The sequence below is a fragment of the Oncorhynchus masou genome, chromosome 1, assembly GCF_036934945.1.
Source record: "Oncorhynchus masou masou isolate Uvic2021 chromosome 1, UVic_Omas_1.1, whole genome shotgun sequence".
Taxonomy (NCBI): Eukaryota; Metazoa; Chordata; class Actinopteri; order Salmoniformes; family Salmonidae; genus Oncorhynchus; species Oncorhynchus masou.
The window spans coordinates 25790225-25812400 of NC_088212.1; the positions used below are offsets into that span (position 1 = coordinate 25790225).

General features: G+C 42.1%; 1 protein-coding gene across 1 annotated transcript in view; it reads right to left on the reverse strand.

Moving 5' to 3' along the window:
• LOC135540392 (nuclear receptor corepressor 2-like) overlaps positions 1-22176 on the reverse strand; it is a 183427-nt gene that overhangs the window by 112597 nt on the left and 48654 nt on the right. Inside the window, 2 exon segments of the mRNA XM_064967013.1 lie at positions 19415-19527; positions 20322-20517. Of these exon segments, the coding sequence (XP_064823085.1) occupies positions 19415-19527; positions 20322-20426 (218 nt within the window). The 5' untranslated portion in view covers positions 20427-20517.

Genomic DNA, 22176 nt, shown 5'->3' on the forward strand with positions numbered 1-22176 from the left:
GGGGGCTGAATAATTTCACGCCCAATTTTTCAGTTTTTGATTTGTTAAAAAAGTTTGAAATATCCAATAAATGTTGTTCCACTTCATGATTGTGTCCCACTTGTTGTTGATTCTTCACAAAAAAATACAGTTTTATATCTTTATGTTTGAAGCCTGAAATGTGGCAAAAGGTCGCAAAGTTCAAGGGGGCCGAATACTTTCGCAAGGCACTGTATACACTTGTTAATTCCCACAGAAAGTTTCCACCTCTGAATATTCCCCAAAATGTGCAATCCTAGGAAGAACTCCTGTATCTCTGTAGTGACTGGGTGTATTGATACACCATCCAAAGTGTAATTAATAACTTCACCATGCTCAAAGGGATATCAATATCTGCTTTTTTCCCACCCATCTACCAATGGGTGCCCTTCTTTGTGAGGACTTGGAAAACCTCCCCTGTCTTTGTGATTGTATCTGTTTGAAATTCACTGCTCGACTGAGGGACCTTACAGGTATTTGTATGTGTGGGGTACAGAGATGAGGTAGTCATGCAAAAATCATTAAACACTATTATTGCAAACAGACTGAGGCCATGCAACGTATGTGACTTGTTAAGCACGTCTTTAGTCCTGAACATATTTAGGCTTGCCATATCATAGGAGTTGAATACTTATTGACACAAGACATGTCATTTTTAATTTTTAATTAATTTGTAAAATAATTATATTTTGACATTATGGGGAATAGCGCGTAGGCCAGTGGCAAAAAAATCTCAATTCAATCAATTCATTATTTAGGCTGTAACACAACAAAATGTGGGAAAAGTGAAGGAGTGTGAATACTTTCGGAAGGCACTGTACATTTTAAGTGACAAATCTGAGTCTCAGCGCAACTTCATTACAGTGGAATTGCCCTCTAGCAGACTAGCAGGAGGACACATTGGCAAACTGGCACCAGGGCAGCTCTGTGCAAATGAAAATGTAATAAATACATTTTTTAAACTATTTAGAATTGTAAGTTTGTTAAATCAAATCACACAGATCACGTTCAATGTTAGTGGGTCGACAAAAGCCCTCTATTAACAAAATGTTCCATTGTGTATTAGGACTATATGATGTATCAGAGTAATATTGAGTCATTATGCTGAATGGCTTCTTTGAGGATGACAGATTTCTCCTTCGAGTGGTTGCCGATATCCATTCCTGAGAGCTCCTCCACCCCCACAGTACAGTGGTAGAAGTGCTTCGTCACTTGGGAACACAACTGTGCTACATGAAAAAGTGGCAATCCATGAAACACTCAAAACAGATAATGTTCCTCGGGAGCTGTGGGATTTGACAACATGACTAATGTTCAGCTCATCCATTTGTAAGGCCAACACGGTGAGTGGTCTAAAAAACGAGGAAACTACACGAGAACAATTAGGCCACTCATTATTTTACTCACTCAGAGCAGCATACTGCCTTCACATACTAGCCTACCTGATGCATTCCATGTCTGCACACAAACCCTGGGTGATTGGCTAAAAACTTGAAAGTCATAATGACCTTAAATATTACTTGTGTCTGCTGTACAGTCTGACATGATAAGCTAATGGCGTGTCTAAGCAAAGCCCATGACTCAGAGGGAGTTTTTCAGTAGACTGGAATACTGAGGCAGATCAAACAGACCCCCAAAATGTAAAGGTACATAGTTCAGTAAAAGACCTTCAGACTCAGACAAATACACTACAATAAAACAAAGCATAAAGCCTAGTTGCTCTTCAAATTTGTTGAGCTTTGCATTGTCAAGTGGTCAGTACTCACTAGGCACACACAAAAGCCCAAAACCATGTGTGGCGTCTAGTCTGACCTCCCCTGCAACATCCCTGTACTGTACCACACAATCAGAAAAGAGCTGGGTGGCCTGGAATGCTAACAATTACATGACCAAAGTCATGGGTAGAGGGGAAGGAGGGGGGAGCTGGGCTGTAATATGATAAGTCATGGTCTGCTTTATGTGTGGTTTTAAACTCAAACATGCTATTCATCAAACTCAGGGAATTCAAACAATAAAGTATAAACTTTATAAACAAGGGTTTGTAAAAGACGTCTGTTTGCGTCAATATTTTGTGAAATGAAAAGCTTTGAATAATAGGTTAACTACTTACATCAGTAAATGTTAATCACTGGTAAATGTTGCTCTGTTCCATATGAGGCCATGACTTTCTAAATGCCTGCCTTCAAGGCATTTTTAGGTTGGCCTAGAAGCTGAAATGTCATCGCTTTCATACGAACACATTTTCCCACCAACTTTATTTAGCTTTTTCCTTATCTGAAAGGTATTGCCGATATCAAAGCAGAAACTTATTTCCACCTAACGACCTAGCAATCATTTCTGTAAACTTCTGCCTACGGCTTTGTATGAAACATAGCTGTAATGCCGAGGCAGTATTGGCACGCACTATGTTCTTAAACTCTTGATGGATGCTAGGCAGCACCATTTAACCATCCTCCTGCCAGTTCTAAACTTTGCGAGTCACTTCTCCCATCCCTTTGTATAGCCCACCACCAAGCATGAACTGTTATCTTAACCACAACTGAATGGATTCATAAATAATTACTGTGGGAATAAATATCATTGAATGACGAAGATATTGGAATAAAGTAGGCTAATGCAACTGAAGGCATGTATGAAATTGTTTCTTACTTAAATTCCCCAAGTCATCTAATCATTGTAATACGTTTTAAGCAATAGCTTACCCCCGTGTGGTCAACTAGATAATAATTTCTGCAAAGTTTTGATTGGGACGCTTTGAGATAAGCGCGGGGACCTGTCTTGCTAAATAAAATAAAAGGTAATATTTTTGGTTTTCAATGAATCTCTGTTTTGATATTGGTTAGACTAGAATTAGGCTGGAGAAATTGAGGAGAGCGCTGCTCACAGTTAGCCAGCATGTTATGTAGTTTAACAAGTTTTATATTTTTGCTCTTCACTCACAGTTGCTTCGTAGCCTAGGACTACTCCCGACCAAAAGCCTGGAACTTCAACTGCTTTTCCATGTGATTTTGTTTCACAGAATCTCAATCTGTATAGGCTATTTGGTTAATTGGTTTGTAGCTGGGCAAATAAGTGGAGGCGGTTTGGCTCATCTATTCGTTTTCTTGTTTCTATCTGATCATAAACATTTAGTATGCAATAATGTCACCCAAATCAAGGCTAGGCCTCAATTGCGTACCAAAAGCACACGGAGGCTGTGGAATATGAACACGATACTCACATGATTTTGAAAATAGGATTGCTATTATTTTTGATCGGTATCATGATGAAGATACTCTCAATGTCAGACACTACACCTGCTCCCTAACAAAGTGGAGTAAGGGTAGGAAAGAGATTAAACGTGGATCAAAAAAGCATGGGCTTGGGCTCGGTTTCAAAATATAACTTGATAACGTAGTGTTGATACATTTTTTTGTATTTTATTCTGTTATATTCATACCCACAAATATACAGTCGTGGCCAAAAGTTGATAATGACACAAATATTAATTTTCAAAGTCTGCTGCCTCAGTTTGTATGATGGCAATTTGCATATACTCCAGAATGTTATGAAGAGTGATCAGTTGAATTGCAATTAATTGCCAAGTCCCTCTTTGCCATGCAAATGAACTGAATCCCCCAAAAACATTCCCACTGCATTTCAGCCCTGCCACAAAAGGACCAGCTGACGACATGTCAATGATTCTCTCATTTACACAGGTGTGAGTGTTGACGAGGACAAGGCTGGAGATCACTCTGTCATGCTGATTGAGTTTGAAAAACAGACTGGAAGCTTCTAAAGGGGGGTGGTGCTTGGAATCATTGTTCTTCCTCTGTCAACCACGGTTACCTGCAAGGAAACACGTGCTGTCATCATTGCCTTGCACAAAAAGGACTTCACAGGCAAGGATATTGCTGATAGTAAGATTGCGCCTAAATCAATATTTTATCGGATCATCAAGAACTTCGAGGAGAGCGGTTCAATTGTTGTGAAGAAGGCTTCAGTGCGCCCAAGTAGGTCCAGCAAGCGCCAGGACCGTCTCCTAAAGTTGATTCAGCTGCGGGATCCGGGCAGCACCAGTACAGAGCTTGCTCAGGAATGGCAACAGACAGATGTGAGTGCATCTGCACGCACAGTGAGGCGAAGACTTTTGGAGAATGGCCTGGAGTCAAGAAGGGCAGCAAAGAAGCCACTACTCTTCAGGAAAAACAACAGGAACAGACTGATATTCTGCAAAACGTACAGGGATTGGACTGCTGAGGACTGGGGTAAATTCATTTTCTCTGAGGACTGGGGTAAAGTCATTTTCCCCCTTTCCAATTGTTTGGGGCATCCGGGAAAAAAGCTTGACCAGAGAAGACAAGGTGAGCGCTACCATCAGTCCTGTGTCATGCCAACAGTAAAGCATCCTGAGACCATTCATGTGTGGGGTTGCTTCTCAGCCAAGGGAGTGGGCTCACTCACAATTTTGCCTAAGAACACAGCCATGAATAAAGAATGGTACCAACACATCCTCCGAGAGCAACTTCTCCCAACCATCCAGGAACAGTTTGGTGACGAACAATGCCTTTTCCAGCATGATGGAGCACCTTGCCATAAGGCAAAAGTGATAACCAAGTGGTTCGGGAAACAAAACATCGATATTTTGAGTCCATAGCCAGGAAACTCCCCAGACCTTAATCCCATTGAGAACTTGCAGTCAATCCTCAAGAGGCGGGTGGACAAACAAAAACCCACAAACTCCAAGCATTGATTATGCAAGAATGGGTCAGTCAGTCAGGATGTGGCCCAGAAGTTAATTGACAGCATGCCAGGGCAGATTGCAGAGGTCTTGAAAAAGAAGGGTCAACACTGCAAATATTGACTCTTTGCATCATCTTCATGTAATTGTCAATAAGTCTGACACTTATGAAATGCATGTACTTATACTTCAGTATTCCATAGTAACATCTGACAAAAAATATCTAAAGACACAATATTTGTGTGCACAGAACATTAGGAACAGGCATGGCCCATGTTGACTCCAATGCTTTCCACAGTGTCAGGTTGGCTGGATGTCCTTTGGGTGGTGGACCATTCTTGATACACACAGGAAACTGTTGAGAGTTATAAAAAAAACTTTAAAAAATAAAAACTCAGCAGCGTTGCAGTTCTTGACACTCAAACGCCTGCGCCTGGCACCTACTACCATAACACGGTCAAAGGCAGTTAAATATTTTGTCTTGCCCATTCACCCTCTGAATGGCACACATACATAATCCAGGTCTTAATTATTCTTTAACCTGTTTCCTCCCCTTCATCTACACTGACTTTAGTGGATTTAACAGGTGACATCAATAAGGGATCATAACATTCACCTGGTAAGTATGTCATGGGAAGAGCAGATTTATACACTCAGTATATGTGCGTTGATTCATCGGGGTAGGTGTGTCTTGTCTGTTTAATGAACCAAATAATTAACTATAGATTTCATTCATTTGGACATAAAACTCCAAATATGCCATCCTATTATTTAGAAAATACATTTTATTAGTCTTGTAATATCTCTTAGGACCTGCCTAAAATAATTAAGTTGAATTTATTTTTGATGCTGTAGAGTCAATGGATCTGTTAAAATAGATTCCCACCCACATCTGCACACCTCAAGTCACTGGCATGCGCACGGTAGACACAAAAGGCGTAGGCAGACAAGAATGTGGTAAAAATGGGCCCGTTTGTCGTCATTTAAACATTTGCCTGAAAAAATAAACCGTACGTCCTATGTGAAAACAGCATCAGTAATGCTAATGTCAAAATGGAACTGGGAACCAACCATAATTGCCAGTACAGAGCCACAAAGGCCTACTGTGAGGTTTATTTTAGTGCCAGGGAGCAGAGAGTGTTTGTCTTGCAGGACACCAGTGCTACTATAATCATTTAGACCCATTCTGCTATATTGTCCCCAATGACTAGACAGCAGGAATGTAGCAAGGACATATTTATTACTTATGCAATGCTGAATCTGAAAGGTGTAATTGGGGTGGCCTGGACTGCAAAATTACGGACTTTTCTGTGTATAATTTCTTAAACAGTGTTGCAAAAAAGAATATGAAAACCCAGATGGTGTGTGAAAGCCCTTCCTCCTGCTTACTCCCTTTCCTGACACACACACTCTGATTTCCATAGAGGCTTGGCACTTACATAATCACATCAAGATCTGTGGATTTTTTTATACTACCCCCCCACCCCACTTTTCTCTCTCCAATCTTAAGCGTGAGTGTGCAACAAAATCTGTTCCCCGGGGAGGATTTGTCAGGAGTGAAAATGAGAGAGAGGTATGGGAGGTAGGGTAGAGGGGTGAGGGACGGCGAGGGGTAGCGGTGCGCAGCGCAGTGACAAGAAACAACAACGGCTCCAGTAGTCTCTCACTGGCTCAGGCCCCATTATGAGCAGAGCACAGATCATGCGTGCTGATAGCGCTGCGTTATCGTGAAAACACTACGCGTTTGTGACTCTGCCAATCTCTCTACTACCATCCCCTCCAAGGACCAGCTCAACTCTGCAGCTGTGCAGAGAGCAGGGGAGGCTGGGAGAGAGAGAGGGGGCCAGGAGTAGGAGCTCCATGGTAGGATTAGGGAACAAAATAGAGTACAGTAATAGCAAAACAATAAGGAGAGAATGTCAAAAAGATACAAATGGGTTTACCCTTCCACTGAATGGCACACAAACTGAACATCATCGAGACAATTGTTTGATAGTTGTTCAAAAATGGATAGGATAACATATACATGATGCAATAGCCTAGACAGAGTGCAGTGCCTCAGGAAAAACATACAGTGAAAGCAATGAAAGGGAAAATATTGAGCTAAAGTGTCCTTCAGAGAATATGCTAGAACATACATCTTGAGTTCAAATAAATGATATTGTTTCCGCACAGGGCAAACCAACAGATTGCCTAATGCGAGCACATCACTCATGCTTGCGCATCTATTTTTTTGACAGACAAAGGTCTCCTTTTTCAGCTAATGCTGAGAAAAATGTTATTTGAGCAGTCTTGGGTCACTCAACCGAGACCGCTCTTCTCTATGCCAAGGAGGCTCTGCTCTCCACTCTGCCATAGCTGACTCTCTCTCCACTGTTCTCATCTTCCGAAATCTATCTATCCACTGCTTTCGACACTGTGAACCATCAGATCCTCCTCTCCACTCTCTCAGGCAAGGCATTAGGCTCCACACACTCTTGGATTGCACCCTACCTGGTAGGCTGCTCTTACCAGGTGTCAGAGATAGGATTTGTGTCTGTACCACGTACTCTCACGACTGGTGTCCCCCAGGGCGCGGTTCTAGGCCCTTTCCTCTATACACCAAGTCCCTTGGCTCCAACATATTCTCACATTGTCTCTCCTATCATTGCTATGTGGATGACATTCAACTACTTTTCTCCTTCCCCCTTCTGACACACAGGCGGCAACATCTCTGTGCGCCTGGCAGATATCTCAGCTTGGATGTCGTCCCACCACCTGAAGCTCAACCTCTTCAAGACTGAGCTGCTCTTACACCCAGGCAAGGCCTGCCCGCTCAAAGACTTCTCCATCATGGTTGACAACTCCACGGTGTCCCTCCCAGAGTGCAAAGAACCTTGGCTTGACCCTGGACAACACCTTGTTGTTCTCTGCAAACATCAAAGAAGTGACTCGCTCCTGCAGGATCATGCTCTACAACAGCCGTAGGGTACGACCCTACCTCACAGAAGAAGCGGTGCAGGTCCTAATCCAGGCACTGTCAACTCCCGCCTGAATACCTGCAACTCGCTGTTGGCTGGGCTCCCCGCTTCTATCATCAAACCCCTGCAACTTATCCAGAACGCTCCAGTCCGCCAGGTGTTCAACCTTCCCAAGCTCTCCCAAGTCACCCGCTCCTCAGAACACTCCACTAGCTTCCAGTCAAACCTTGCATCCACTACAAGACCATGGTACAGATAGGGCTGTGGCGGTCATGAAATGTTGCCAGCTGGTTATTGTCATGCAAAAGACCTTTAATTAAACATAAACACGTTTAGCATCTCTTGGCCTCAAAACAACGCTGTTGAGCACCTTTGGATCATTTGCATTTAAAAAAAGTCTAAAACAAAACTTTAATGTACACCATCACAATAAATCCATTATTTAATTTAGGCAGGTCTAGAGAAACAGTATGATATGAAGAAAATGTATTTCAGGTGAACAGACTGAGTTGGCCTACTGTAGATACATGTTATCTGGCTTGTTCAATTAGCTGACAAGATATGCTTATAAGTCCTGTGTCAGTATTCTTTTACAGTAGGAAGAATAGAATAAATTAGAAAGGATATTTTTCCCATTACAGAGCGAGTGTAAAAATATTCATTTGAAACAGGTCCTACAGGCTAGATGTAGACTTATTTGGCAACTTTAGTTGTGAATGATACAAACCTTAGAAAATCTTAGTAAACATATCATAACATTCTGAAAATATTCAGACCCTTTGACTTTTTCCACATTTTGTTATGTTACAGCTTTATTCTAAAATGGATTTAAATTTAAACAAATTCTCAATCTACACACAATATCCTATAACGACAAAGCAAATGCAGGTTTTTAGAAATACCTTATTTACATAAGTTTTCAGACCCTTTGCTATGAGACTCAAAATTGAAAGCAGGTGCATCCTGTTTCCATTGATCATCCTTGAGATGTTTCTACAACTTGAATGGAGTCCACTTGTGGTAAATTCGATTTGGAAAGGTACACACCTGTCAATAAGGTCCCACAGTTGACAATGCATGTCATAGCAAGAACCAAAACATGAAGTCGGAGGACTTGTCCGTACAGCCTCAAAACAGGAATGTGTCGAGGCACATATCTGGGGAAGGATACCAAGAACACAGTGGCCTCCATCATTCTTAAATGGAAGAAGTTTGGAACCACCAAGACTATTCCTATAGAGCTGGCCGCCAGGCCAAACTGAGCAATCGGGGGAGAAGGGCCTTGGTCAGGGAGGTGACCAAGAGCCCGATGGTCACTCTGACAGAGATCCAGAGTTCCTCTGTGGAGATGGGAAAACATTGCAGAAGGACAACCATTTTGCAGCACTCCATCAATCAGGATTTTATGATAAAGTGGCCAGACGGAAGCCAATCACTCCTCAGTAAAAGGCACATTTACATTTACATTTAAGTCATTTGGCAGACGCTCTTATCCAGAGCGACGACAGCCTGCTTGGAGTTTGCCAAAAAGGCACCTAAAGGACCATGAGAAACAAGATTCTCTGGCGTGATGAAACCAAGAATGAACTCTTTGGCCTGAATGCCAATTGTCACATCTGGAGGAAACCTGCTAACATTACATGTATGATCTGTGTAATAATCTTAATTGAATCAGAAATCCATTTGCAATCCTAGCTACAGCCTAATGTTAGCTAGCTAACGTTGGACCTAGTTGTTAGCTTTAGCTACCTGCAGATTAATTCTACAGCTATGACAATGTTTTTACTGGTAGTAGTATGAGTTGGGATTATGCTGGTTCATTGTTTAGCCTGCTAGCCATCCAGCTCCACCAGATGATTACATGACCCATCAAGTTAACCAGGTGTGTCTGTGGGTGATAACATTAACACATTTACATTTAAGTCATTTAGCAGACGCTCTTATCCAGAGCGACTTACAAATTGGTGAATTCACCTTCTGACATCAGTGGAACAGCCACTTTACAATAGTGCATCTAAATCATTTAAGGGGGGGGGGTGAGAAGGATTGCTTTATCCTATCCTAGGTATTCCTTGAAGAGGTGGGGTTTCAGGTGTCTCCGGAAGGTGGTGATTGACTTCGCTGTCCTGGCGTCGTGAGGGAGTTTGTTCCACCATTGGGGGGCCAGAGCAGCGAACAGTTTTGACTGGGCTGAGCAGGAACTGTACTTCCTCAGTGGTAGGGAGGCGAGCAGGCCAGAGGTGGATTAACATGTGTACATGTCTAGACCATAGTGACCCATCCACTTAGCCAGATGTGGTTGAGGGGTGGTTATAGCATTTCCTTCACATGAACCATGAATTTAGACAAGTGTGTCAGGTAAGCGTCATCTAATAATTATAAAATATCTTTATCTGGACACGTTTTGTTTTTGATATTGCTACTATGCAAGTAACCATTTCATTGTACAATTTACACCTTCTGCATCCTGTGCATGTGACAAATAAACAAACATTTTATTTGATATAGTGTGTGTTTACCAGAGACAGTAAAGTGAAGAACAATATGACCTGCACCCAAGTCAGATTGGTTGTTCACTAAACTACTCTCTTAGCACCTGTGAATCCTTAAAGAGATAGGTGGGGCTAAGGCTTAAGAGGGTGTGAACGATGCTGAATGGGTGTAGATGAAGAAGAGCCATTTACACAAAAGTGGGGTTACAAGTTTATCATCAACTTTCAAAGCAGAATTACTTTCCCATTGTTCCTCAAATGTAGTGTATGATTTACCATTTTCTAGCTCCGAGTCTACTTTTATCCAACGTAAAAACCATTTCAAATGTTGCTACATAAGACCGAATCGGTCACATATATGGGCTGCATGGTGCGACTATAAGCTATTGATGATTTGAGAAAGGAGCAAATAAAGCTTGCACTCTGTTCCTTGCCTCGGGCTGCACAGCTGTTCTCTCGTCAAGGGATATTTTCACCATCAAACTATTCTCAATTTAATCTTGTCTTTACTAATATGTCAAATTAGTTTAAATTTAGAATGGCACATTATCAAATGGGCAGGAACAGGGGAAAAATATATATGTCATCTGTATGCACTCGAATAGCGAACGGCCAAGCGCTTTCCCGCCGGGCCATTTTGTAGGCGAATTTCATTTTATAGCAGCGTGTGTGTTTAACATGAATAGCTGAGAAATAATTATCACACTTATTTCACTACTTGCATCAACCACTGTTTGAGGAACATGCTCTCACTGCACGACAGGTGATATTCCTGTTTGAGGAACATGCTCTCACTGCACGACAGGTGATATTCCTGTTTGAGGAACATGCTCTCACTGCACGACAGGTGATATTCCTGTTTGAGGAACATGCTCTCACTGCACGACAGGTGATATTCCTGTTTGAGGAACATGCTCTCACTGCACGACAGGTGATATTCCTGTTTGAGGAACATGCACACGACAGGTGATATTCCTGTTTGAGGAACATGCTCTCGCTGCACGACAGGTGATATTCCTGTTTGAGGAACATGCTCTCGCTGCACGACAGGTGATATTCCTGTTTGAGGAACATGCTCTCACTGCACGACAGGTGATATTCCTGTTTGAGGAACATGCTCTCACTGCACGACAGGTGATATTCCTGTTTGAGGAACATGCTCTCGCTGCACGACAGGTGATATTCCTGTTTGAGAACATGCTCTCGCTGAACACGACAGGTGATATTCCTGTTTGAGGAACATGCTCTCACTGCACGACAGGTGATATTCCTGTTTGAGGAACATGCTCTCACTGCACGACAGGTGATATTCCTGTTTGAGGAACATGCTCTCGCTGCACGACAGGTGATATTCCTGTTTGAGGAACATGCTCTCACTGCACGACAGGTGATATTCCTGTTTGAGGAACATGCTCTCGCTGCACGACAGGTGATATTCCTGTTTGAGGAACATGCTGATATTCCTGTTTGAGGAACATGCTCTCGCTGCACGACAGGTGATATTCCTGTTTGAGGAACATGCTGCACGACAGGTGATATTCCTGTTTGAGGAACATGCTCTCGCTGCACGACAGGTGATATTCCTGTTTGAGGAACATGCTCTCGCTGCACGACAGGTGATATTCCGCCCAAACTCTGTATGCCATGGGCGCTCGTACCTTTTTCCTGCAGCTACCCAGTGCTTCATTTGGGAAACAAAGTGAAATCTGTTTGGGAACATCGATATGTTTTCCCAACAAAACAAAATTACTAAACTGTGGGCTCCAGAAAGGAATAAAGGAGAGTGAGGAGATGGAAACGCATGATGGTGAGATATTCTGTATAGCTAAAAGGTAATGTGTCACATAATTCATTATGAAAATATAAAAAAATATCCTATTACTAGGCTATTCAAATTCACTAATTTTAGGCTAACTGTAAGCCATCCCGCCTAATCAATGAACCAGCAGCATCGCCTAGGGCTATACGTTCTCTCCCAGACTCATTGATAGAAATGTTGGAGCATAAGGTAACCAGTCCATCTGGTATGCATAATACACTCCACACTCAAAGGCAATTACTCAAATTTTGGAGTATAGGCTAAACCAATTATGTTTCAAAGACATCTTAAAATCAGTTTTGTTTTATGTTTTTCTGCCATGCGTAATATGCGATAGGTCATGTATTATAAAGGCATAATCATCATTTTTATTCTGGTTGTTTTTTTCCGGGCTCATGGGGCCTATGCAGAAGCTCTAATACGCATATGGATGTTTTGAATGAATCATCACCTTAAAAAGCGCTGTGCATTTCATTGTGTTGGGCTTTGAAACAACATCCACAACAACCATGTTTCAATCTGCATTTGAACTTCTTTCTTCAAATGGATCATCACAGTGGAGGTGAGATTAAAAGGCAAGGATTTGAGCATAGCCTGAAGGTATGGATGAAGGAATGCTGATCAAATGAGGGAATGCTGATAGTTTAAATCTTGACTGGGGACTCACACAAGCTGATGCCTCTCAGCACAACCTGCAGCTAATCACTGACGAAAACAAGAAATGTAATCTCTAATAACAGCTTAATAAGATGAAGTCCTATTATATTTTATTTATTGAACAACACATATGGTACTAGACCTGCTAAAATCACACAGCTCACCCATGCCCCCTGAAAGAAGAACATGTTCATAGAGACTAGGCTGTTATTCCCTCATGGTTTTACTTTTCAGGATTGGCTGCTAATCAATGTCCTCTTGGGAAGAGCGAGAGAACAGTGTGGTGTTCATGTGTTGACAGAACTAGTGGAGTCCTGTCCCTTTTCTGTGTACAGTAGAGAACAGAGAACTGCAGTGGTTGAGGAAGAACACAATGATCCCTGGGCAGGTTCTTCAAAAATAAAGTCCCAGAGAGCCCGTAATCCTGTCTGACTGATACTGGAAGACACAGCCAGCCACACACAAATTGTTAGCCACACACTGCTCCACATTACCCACACACTGAACATCTGGTGTCGGCCAATGTGTGCCCGTAACATTCCTGAGGGTAATGTTGCCCAACTCACTTGACCTCCGGAGACAGGACCTCCATTTCAACTACAAAGAAAGATGGGGAGGAGAGAACAGACAGTGAACTAATTCAAATTAATATATGAAGACCTCCCGGAGAGACACTGATGCACAGCACTGCTTGGACAGCCATGCGAATAGAATCCAGTTGCAGATGACCTCATGAGAAAAGCGTTTGTTGAAGATAACTAAAGTGTGAAGTATTTCTCTTGTACTTTTCCCAGGTAACATATGCAGGAATATTGGCTACTTCAATCAACTGATGAAGAATAATGACTCTGTGCTCAAGGCCTACCCTCTGTATGCCATGCAAAATTCATTGAATGCATATAAATAATTCATAACTACTCATCAAGACTCATCCTCAGAAAAAGCATGACTATATATATAGCCACAGGAAGACCCAGAGTTACCTCTGCTGCAGAGGATAAGTTCATTAGTGTTAACTGCCTCAGAAATAGCAGCCCAAATGAATGTTTCACACAGTTCAAGTAACAGACACATCTCAACATCAACTGTTCAGAGGAGACTTCGTGAATCAGGCCTTCATGGTCAAATTGCTGCAACAAAAAAACACTACTAAAAGGACACCAATAAGAAGAGACTTGCTTGGGCAAAGAAAAACGAGCAATGGACATAAGACCAGTGGAAATCTGTCATTTGCTTTGAGGAGTCTAAATTTGAGATTCTATTTCTAACCACTGTGTCTTTGTGAGACGCAGAGTAGGTGAACGGATAACCTCTGTATGTGTGGTTCCCACCGTGAAGCATGGAGGTGGTGTGATGGTGTGGGGGTGCTTTGCTGGTGACACGGTCAGTGATTTACTTAGACATCACGGCACACTTAACCAGCATGGCTACAACAGCATTCTGCAGCGATACGCCGTCCCATCTGGTTTGCGCTTATTGGGACGATCATTTGTTTTTCAGGAAAATGACTACAGGCTCTGGATAGGCTATTTGACAAAGAAAGAGAGTGATGAGTGCTACATCAGATGACCTAGCCTCCACAATCACCTGACCTCAACCCAATTGAGATGGTTTGGTATGAGTTGGACCACAGAGTGAAGGAAAAGCAGCCAACAAATGCTCAGAATATTTGACCGACCAGCTCAAATCGTTCTTACAGTTGAAGTCGGAAGTTCACATCCACCTTAGCCAAATACATTTAAACTCTGTTTTTCACAATTCCTGACATTTAATCCTAGTAAAGATTCCCTGTCTTCGGTCAGTTAGGATCACCACTTTATTTTAATAATATGAAATGTCAGAATAATAGTAGAGAGAATGATTTATTTCAGCTTTTATTTCTTTCATCACATTCCCAGTGGGTCAGAAGTTAACATACACTCAATTAGTATTTGGTAGCATTGCCTTTAAATTTTTAACTTGGCTCAAACGTTCCAGGTAGCCTTCCACAAGCTTCCCACAATAAGTTGGGTGGATTTTGGCCCATTCCTCCTGACAGAGCTGGTGTAACTGAGTCAGGTATGTAGACCTCCTTGCTCACACCAGCTTTTTCAGTTCTGCCCACAAATGTCCTATATGATTGAGGTCAGGGCTTTGTGATGGCCACTCCAATACCTTGACTTTGTTGTCCTTAAACCATTTTGTCACAACTTTGGAAGTATGCTTGGGGCCAATGTCCATTTGGAAGACCCATTTGCGACCAAGCTTTAACTTCCTGACTGATGTGTCTTGAGATGTTGCTTCAATATATCCACATAATTTTCTTGCCTCATGATTCCATCTATTTTGTGACGTGCACCAGTCCCTCCTGCAGCAAAGCACCCCCAAAACATGATGCTGCCACACCCGTGCTTCACAGATGGGATGGTGTTCTTCGGCTTGCAAGCCTCCCCCTTTTTCCTCCAAACATAACGATGGTCATTATGGTCAAACAGTTCTATTTTCGTTTCATCAGACCAGAGGACGTTTCTCCAAAAAGTACCACCTGTAGTCTGTCCTTTTTATGGCGGTTTTGGAGCAGTGGATTCTTCCTTGCTGAGCGGCCTTTCAGGTTATGTCAATATAGGACGTGTTTTACTGTGGATATAGATACTTTTGTACCTGTTGCCTCCAGCATCTTCACAAGGTCCTTTGCTGTTGTTCAAGGATTAACTTGCACTTTTCACACCACAGTACGTTCATCTCTAGGAGACAGAACGTATCTCCTTCCTGAGTGGTATGACGGCTGCGTGGTCCCATGGTGTTTATACTTGTGTACTATTGTTGTACAGATGAACGTGGTACCTTCAGACATTTGGAAATTGCTCCCGAGGATGAACCAGACTTGTGGAGGTCTACAAATTTTTTTCTGAGGTCTTGGCTGATTTCTTTTGATTTTCCCATGATGTCAAGCAAAGAGGCACTGAGTTTCAAGGTAGGCCTTGAAATACATCCACAGGTACACCTCCAATTGACTCAACTGATGTCAATTAGCCTATCAGAAGCATCTAAAGCCATGACATTTTCTGGAATGTTACAAGCTGTTTAAAGGCACAGTCTACTATGTGTATGTAAACTTCTGACCAACTGGAATTATAAGTGAAATAATCTGTCTGTAAATAATTGTTGGGAAAATTACTTGTGTCATAAAAAGTAGATGTCCTAACTGACTTGCCAGAACTATAGTTTGTTAACAAGAAATTTGTGGAGTGGTTGAGAATGAATTTTAAATGACTCCAACCTAGGTGTATGTAAACTTCTGACTTCAACTGTATGTAGCAAAATCTGAAAAAAAGTAGAGACTCAGAGCTACAAAATGGTATATCATACACTATAGTTGAGGAACAACGGGGGGAAAGTCATTTTGTTTTAAAAGTTGATAAACTTGTAGACTCACTTTTGAGAAAATGGCCTTGAATGTTTTGGGATTTCTTCGACAGCCATTCAGCATCGTTCACACCCTCTTAAGCTTCAGCCCCACCCATCTCTAAGGGTTGATCTGAGCATTCTGTAATAACAGCAGCAGTCAAGCGCCCCTGTAAAGACTATTATACAAAGATTCAAAATAGCTACTGATAACAAATGTGTATTTAATTGTTGTGAGCTAAAGACTCCTGACCATTTATTTTGGAAAGGTTCGTATGTCAGATGTTAATGTTAATTTGAAAGACTGATATTATGTTTTATTTTGATCCAAATTATATGGACCCTGATTTAACTTCCATTGTTTATTTTTCATAAAATTCAGTGGGCGGAGAACAAACCCGGGGAACAAATTGAAAATGTACCATTTGATATGTAATACCCCTGTCTTAGGTTTATGTACTCTTGTTTGTATATTTCTGTTTTTGTATTTGTTTGGGTCATAATGAGAGAACAGCTCAGTGACCCTTTTACTCAACCGTGCAGAGCTGGTTTTCATGTCATACAGAGCGTTGGTGACTAACTGTGCTGCTGGCAACAATTTAATGACTCAATTTTGCTGACATTTACTGACAGCAGCCATATTCAACTGGGTTAAGCATTCGAAAATTCATCAGTTATTCTGCGCGCTGGAACACTCAGATGAGAGTCTTTAAGACATGTAGCTAGCTAGCTAAACAATGAACCACAATCCCAACTCATGACGTTACTACCCTGCATGAATCTGCAAATGGCTCCGAGATATGAATAAAATCATACACGTAACGCTAGTTAGCAATACACTTTAACCTGAAATAAAAAGACTTTCAAAATTAGAAATGTGTAATATCTGAAAATGTAGCTAGCTAGGCTATCTTACCCGGGGTCTGAAATCTGAGTAGATAACCAGAGCAAATTCACCAGCTAGTACATCTATTAACAGTTGTTGCATTGACATTCTATTGAAATGCATACTTGCATTGTGGAGTCTTTTGTCAAGACATGTAGCTAGCTAGCTAAACAATGAACCATAATCCCAACCCATGAAGTCACTACCCTGCATGAATCTGCAGGTAGCTAACCAACCAGGTTGAATGTTTGCTAGCCAACATTAGTCAAGCAAATGAGTGGTTTATGTTCAAACAGCTCTCCTGTGAAGTAGTGACCCGCGTCATAAGTCTAGTTTATTGAAACGGGTCATATATGTGGGAACTCCTTCAAGACTGTTGGAAAAGCATTCCACATGAATCTGGCTGAGAGAATGCCAAGAGTGTGCAAAGTTGTCATCAAGGCAAAGAGTGGCTACTTAGAAGAATCTCAAATACAAAATATATCTTGATTTGTTTAACATCTTTTTGGTTACTACATGATTCCATGTGTTATTTCATAGTTTGTCTTCACTATTATTCTACAATGTAGGTGTGTAGGTGTGTCCAAAATTTTGACTGATACTGTAAGTATTCAGATCCTTTACTCAGTCCTTTGTTGAAGCACCTTTGGCAGTGATTACAGCCACAAGTCCTCTTGGGACGCTACAAGCTTGGCACACCTGTATTTGGGGAGTTTCTCACAGTCTTTTCTGCAGATCCTCTCACAATTTGTCAGGTTGGATGGGGAGTGTCGCTGCACAGCTATTTTCAGGTGTTTCCAGAGATGTTCGATCGGGTTCATGTCCGGGCTCTGGCTGGGCCAATCAAGGACATTCAGAGACTTGACCCGAAGCCACTCCTGCGTTGTCTTGGCTATGTGCTTAGGGTCATTGTTCTGGTGGAAGTTGAACCGTCACCCGAGTCTGAGGTCCTGAACGCTCTGGAGCAGGTTTATCAAGGATCACTCTGTACTTTCCACTGTTCATCTTTCCCTTGATCCTGACTTGTCTCCCAGTCCCTGCCGCTGAAAAACATCCCCACAGCATGATGCTTTCCACCACCATGCTTCACCATAAGAACGGTGCATGTTTCCTCCAGACGTGACACTTGGCATTCAGACCAAATAGTTCAATCTTGGTTTCAGCAGACTAGAGAATCTTGTTTCTCATGGTCAGAGTCCTTTAGGTGCCTTTTGGCAAACTCCAAGCGGGATGATCAATGGAAACAGGATGCACCTAAGCTCAATTTCGAGTCTCATAGCAAAGGGTCTGAATACGTAAGTAAATGTGATGTTTTTTATTTGTTATAAATTTGCACAAATTTAAAAAAAAATAAAAAATAAACTTTTCGACTTGCCATTATGGGGTATTGTGTGTAGATTGATGAGGGAAAAAAACTATTTAATCCAGTTTAGAATAAGGCTGTAAAGTAACAAAATGTGGAAAAGGGATACTTTCCGAATGCACAGTATTTCCTGCACCAAATCCCCCCACGATACCATCCCCCATTTCTACTCTCCATGGACTTGAAATAAACCCCCCTAAAATTATTTTTCTAAATCTGGCAACCCTGTTTAGCTTTCGCACTTGTATTTAGGGTGATGATCTGTGAGGTGATAACATTATTTGCTTTGTGATTTGTCAAAAACTATAAACAACTTGTAGAAGAAATGTGCTCCGGATCTTGTTTATACTGTAACAAGTACATTGAAGATTTGTAATATGCTGAAAAGTGGTCAAACGAAGTCCATGATTTTGGGGCATTGGGAGCAGCCATCTTTGACTTTGTTTCTTTATGTCTTATTAGTGAATGGCATTCTGGGATTAGGGAGTTTTTGATTGTCAAACCAATATGGCTGCAATCAAAGAATTTAGCTGCTGTTAGCTTAGCTGACACATCTCTTTTCTAAACAATATTACATCTCTCTTGTGCTCACCAGAGATGAGCATTGTAAACAAGTATAGATGTTAGATCTCTAACTTATGTTTAGTTTTTTGTCAGCGCAACCGGTTATTTAGAATGGTTTATGGAATGCGTTTGGCTGTGGATGTGTTCATTGTGATGCTTGGATGATGAAGTTCACATTTATCTTTCACAATAAAATATATAATTGAGGAATAAACTTGTGAAGATCTTTATTTCCCATCAGTACAAAGCATTATTTAGATGCTTTTCAAACAACAATGCTATTTAGATGAGTTTGTTGCATCATACGTTCTGTTGCTACTGTTCCAATCAGATATTTGCGACGGTACGCTGCAGGGACCACTCAACAATGATCACAAATATATGATTGGACACGTCAAAGGGTTCAAAAGTTATTTAAGGTGATGAGCAAAGGTGACAGAGGCTTCTAGAAAAGCCTGAGACATCAAAAAAAAAACAGGGGATACTGGGTCCTGAGCGAGAGCAGATGGTGTGTGTTATCATGTCTAGTACAGTAGTAGATAGCTACGTACCTCTCATTCCCTGGCTGGAACTCAGACAGCAGAGAGGGCCGGCGGCGGTGGGGCTGAGCCAGGTGTGAGCTGTAGTCCCGAGAGTGAGGGTGGTAGTCCACCAGTCCCACATCCTGAAACGCATGAGGAGAGCACACCAGAAATCTTCCAATCTGAGACAAGTCTATGGTCGCGTGCCTCTGTTAATTCACTCATTCTCTCGTTTTCTCTCTCCATCTAGCTCTTCATTCCTGGTCATTACATTATCATCCTTTCTCTCCATTTACCTCATACATATGAGAGAGAGTGGCCATTCCTCTACACCTGTGCCTCTCTCACTGAGCTGAGGCTGATGGAACTAACTGTGGGTTGTGGACTGTCCATCTGCCCTCATCTCCTCCTCAGCATGATGACAAGTGGGAGTGAAGGGATTAACAAGCAGGGGTAGCTGTGTGGATCCTGGGGGGGGGTAACCCTAGGATTCCCTCCTTACAACAGAGAGAGAAACTCACACCGACACAGGACGTCAAGCCACAAGATGAACCTACTTACTAGCTAGGGGCCTCTTCTGGGAAGACAAGACACATATCCCTCTGACCCGTTCAAAAACCAGTCATGGCGATTAAGAAATGAGGGAAGACATTTGGGCATAATGGAGAAACCTAAAAATGATTCCACCATGAAAACATTAACTTTCAATTCAAACATCTAATAAGGGAGCAGGTTCTCGGGCGGCATATCCTTTGTGTGCATAACAGTGTAGCCACAACAGTGTAGTTACTCGGTGCAGGATAATTCTGTTGACAAAATGACAGCTAACCTAAGGGAGCCGAGGTAACATCTACATGTACATCATTATACACTGAGCTTTCATGTGAAGGCGCTAAGTACCAGTGTTCCTGCCTCCAGCTAGTTTCAGGGCTCTTACCGTGTGTGCCCGTGCCAGCTGCAGCGGTAGACTGGCAGGGTTTGGCAGGTGGCGGATGTCCACAGCCCTCCGGCCCTGAGGCACAGACTGGGGGTGGGAGGACATGCTGGTGCGGCCGCTTCCTCTACAGACTGGATGTTGGTGGGGCTGCAGAGCAGGCGAGGTACATCATGGGTTTGGTCCTGTAGACAGCGACCTGTAGGGAGAAGAGAATGGCATGATGAGAAACTAATCACAAACAAGTCAGGACAGTTGACCAACCCAAATGAAGCCAGTTTGAAGTCATACGTCCTATCAGGGTTTTGGTAGTCTTATCAGCTTTCTGCAGAACAATAATAATCCGTCTCGCTGTATGTAGATTGAGGAGGGTTAAATGCTATTTGGCCACCAGCTCGAGATTAATGTGTCAGTGCATCCTGGATATAAGAGTGTCAGAACCTCTCTCCAGCAGCTGCTAGCATTTCCACTGTTCCTGATGGCAGATCTTGCACCAGCCTGCCTACACACTGAATAGCCTCCTGTCCCTTGCACGGGGGAGTTATGTCTATGAAAAGTTAGGCAAAGTCAAAATGCTAGTTGATAACCTAATGCCCAGGGTTTAATAGGGAAATAATTACACTATGCTAAGTATGGATGTTCCAACACCAGTTAAGTTTTAACGCCAAGGACATATCACCAAACGGCAGCGAGTGCACTTCTAGTGTGGTTGAGAGATGGATTCAAAATGGAGTGATACGATGAGTGCTTTGTGCTGTTTGAGTAGGCTTCTCCCCCACAACCACTTTGGAAAAGCTCATGGACAAGATTTCCTATTCTTCACGGTGATGAAGAAATGAAAATAAAAGGAGTGGGAAGAGAGGCATAATCCTCTTACTGTTTTCATACCTATTACAATACACATTAATGAGAGAAAATAGATTGCTATAAAACACAGCAGCATATATCCTATAAAGCAGAGACTTTTTGAAGCGGTGAGTGTTCACAGTACCAGATCCCCTGAGGTTGAGCTGGGCAATATGGACAAAAATCCATATTGCAGTAACTCGCCTGAATTGATGCGCTAACCTGGGTTGCCATGTCTGCGGTTTTCCCGCAAATTGGGCTACTTTGAAAACAATATCACGGGTGTAAATGTATTGGTCGCGGGTTGTGGGTTTTTGGGCTACTTCTAAGTTGCACCGCGGCCGCCATGCCATATATCTGTTTCACTGTCTCCTGCTGCTGACTATCGGGTAATGAGGAAGGCTGTTGCTGAGTGAGTGTAGGGGGGGGGGTCACGCTGAAAGAGCACCGCTGCAAGCAGCTTAGTCCGCTATTGACTCATGAGTCATGAGTGAGAGAAGACAGAGCAGCACGTCATGACAACTTTTTACCAGATGTTTTACCAGATGTATGTAGGTTATTTAACTTGACATTCTGGCAAGTGGACATTTGAAATGGAAGTTATGTAACTCCCTCATGTGCTTCTATTGTGGGGAAAAATCCTCAATGAAGCTGACATTAATTGTGCAGAATGATACATTTGCATGTTGGCAATCAAGTAGTCTATAATTGTATATGCTAATGTAGGCTACAATTTGATACAATAAATATATGTTGAAATGACTATATCACTGGAGATTTTGCAAAACAAATGTGTCACTTGTGTAGCCTACCTGGAGCTGGCAAATACATTTTAAAAATACGTTGTTGTTGTAGCCTTGTGTTCCTATGCAAATATTAATGGCCGAGTTTAGTTAATTAAGTTGACAAGCATATTCAGTTCATATACAGTACAAGCCAAACATTTTGGACACACCTACTCATTCAAGGGTTTTTATTTTTACTATGTTATACATTGTATAATAATAGTGCA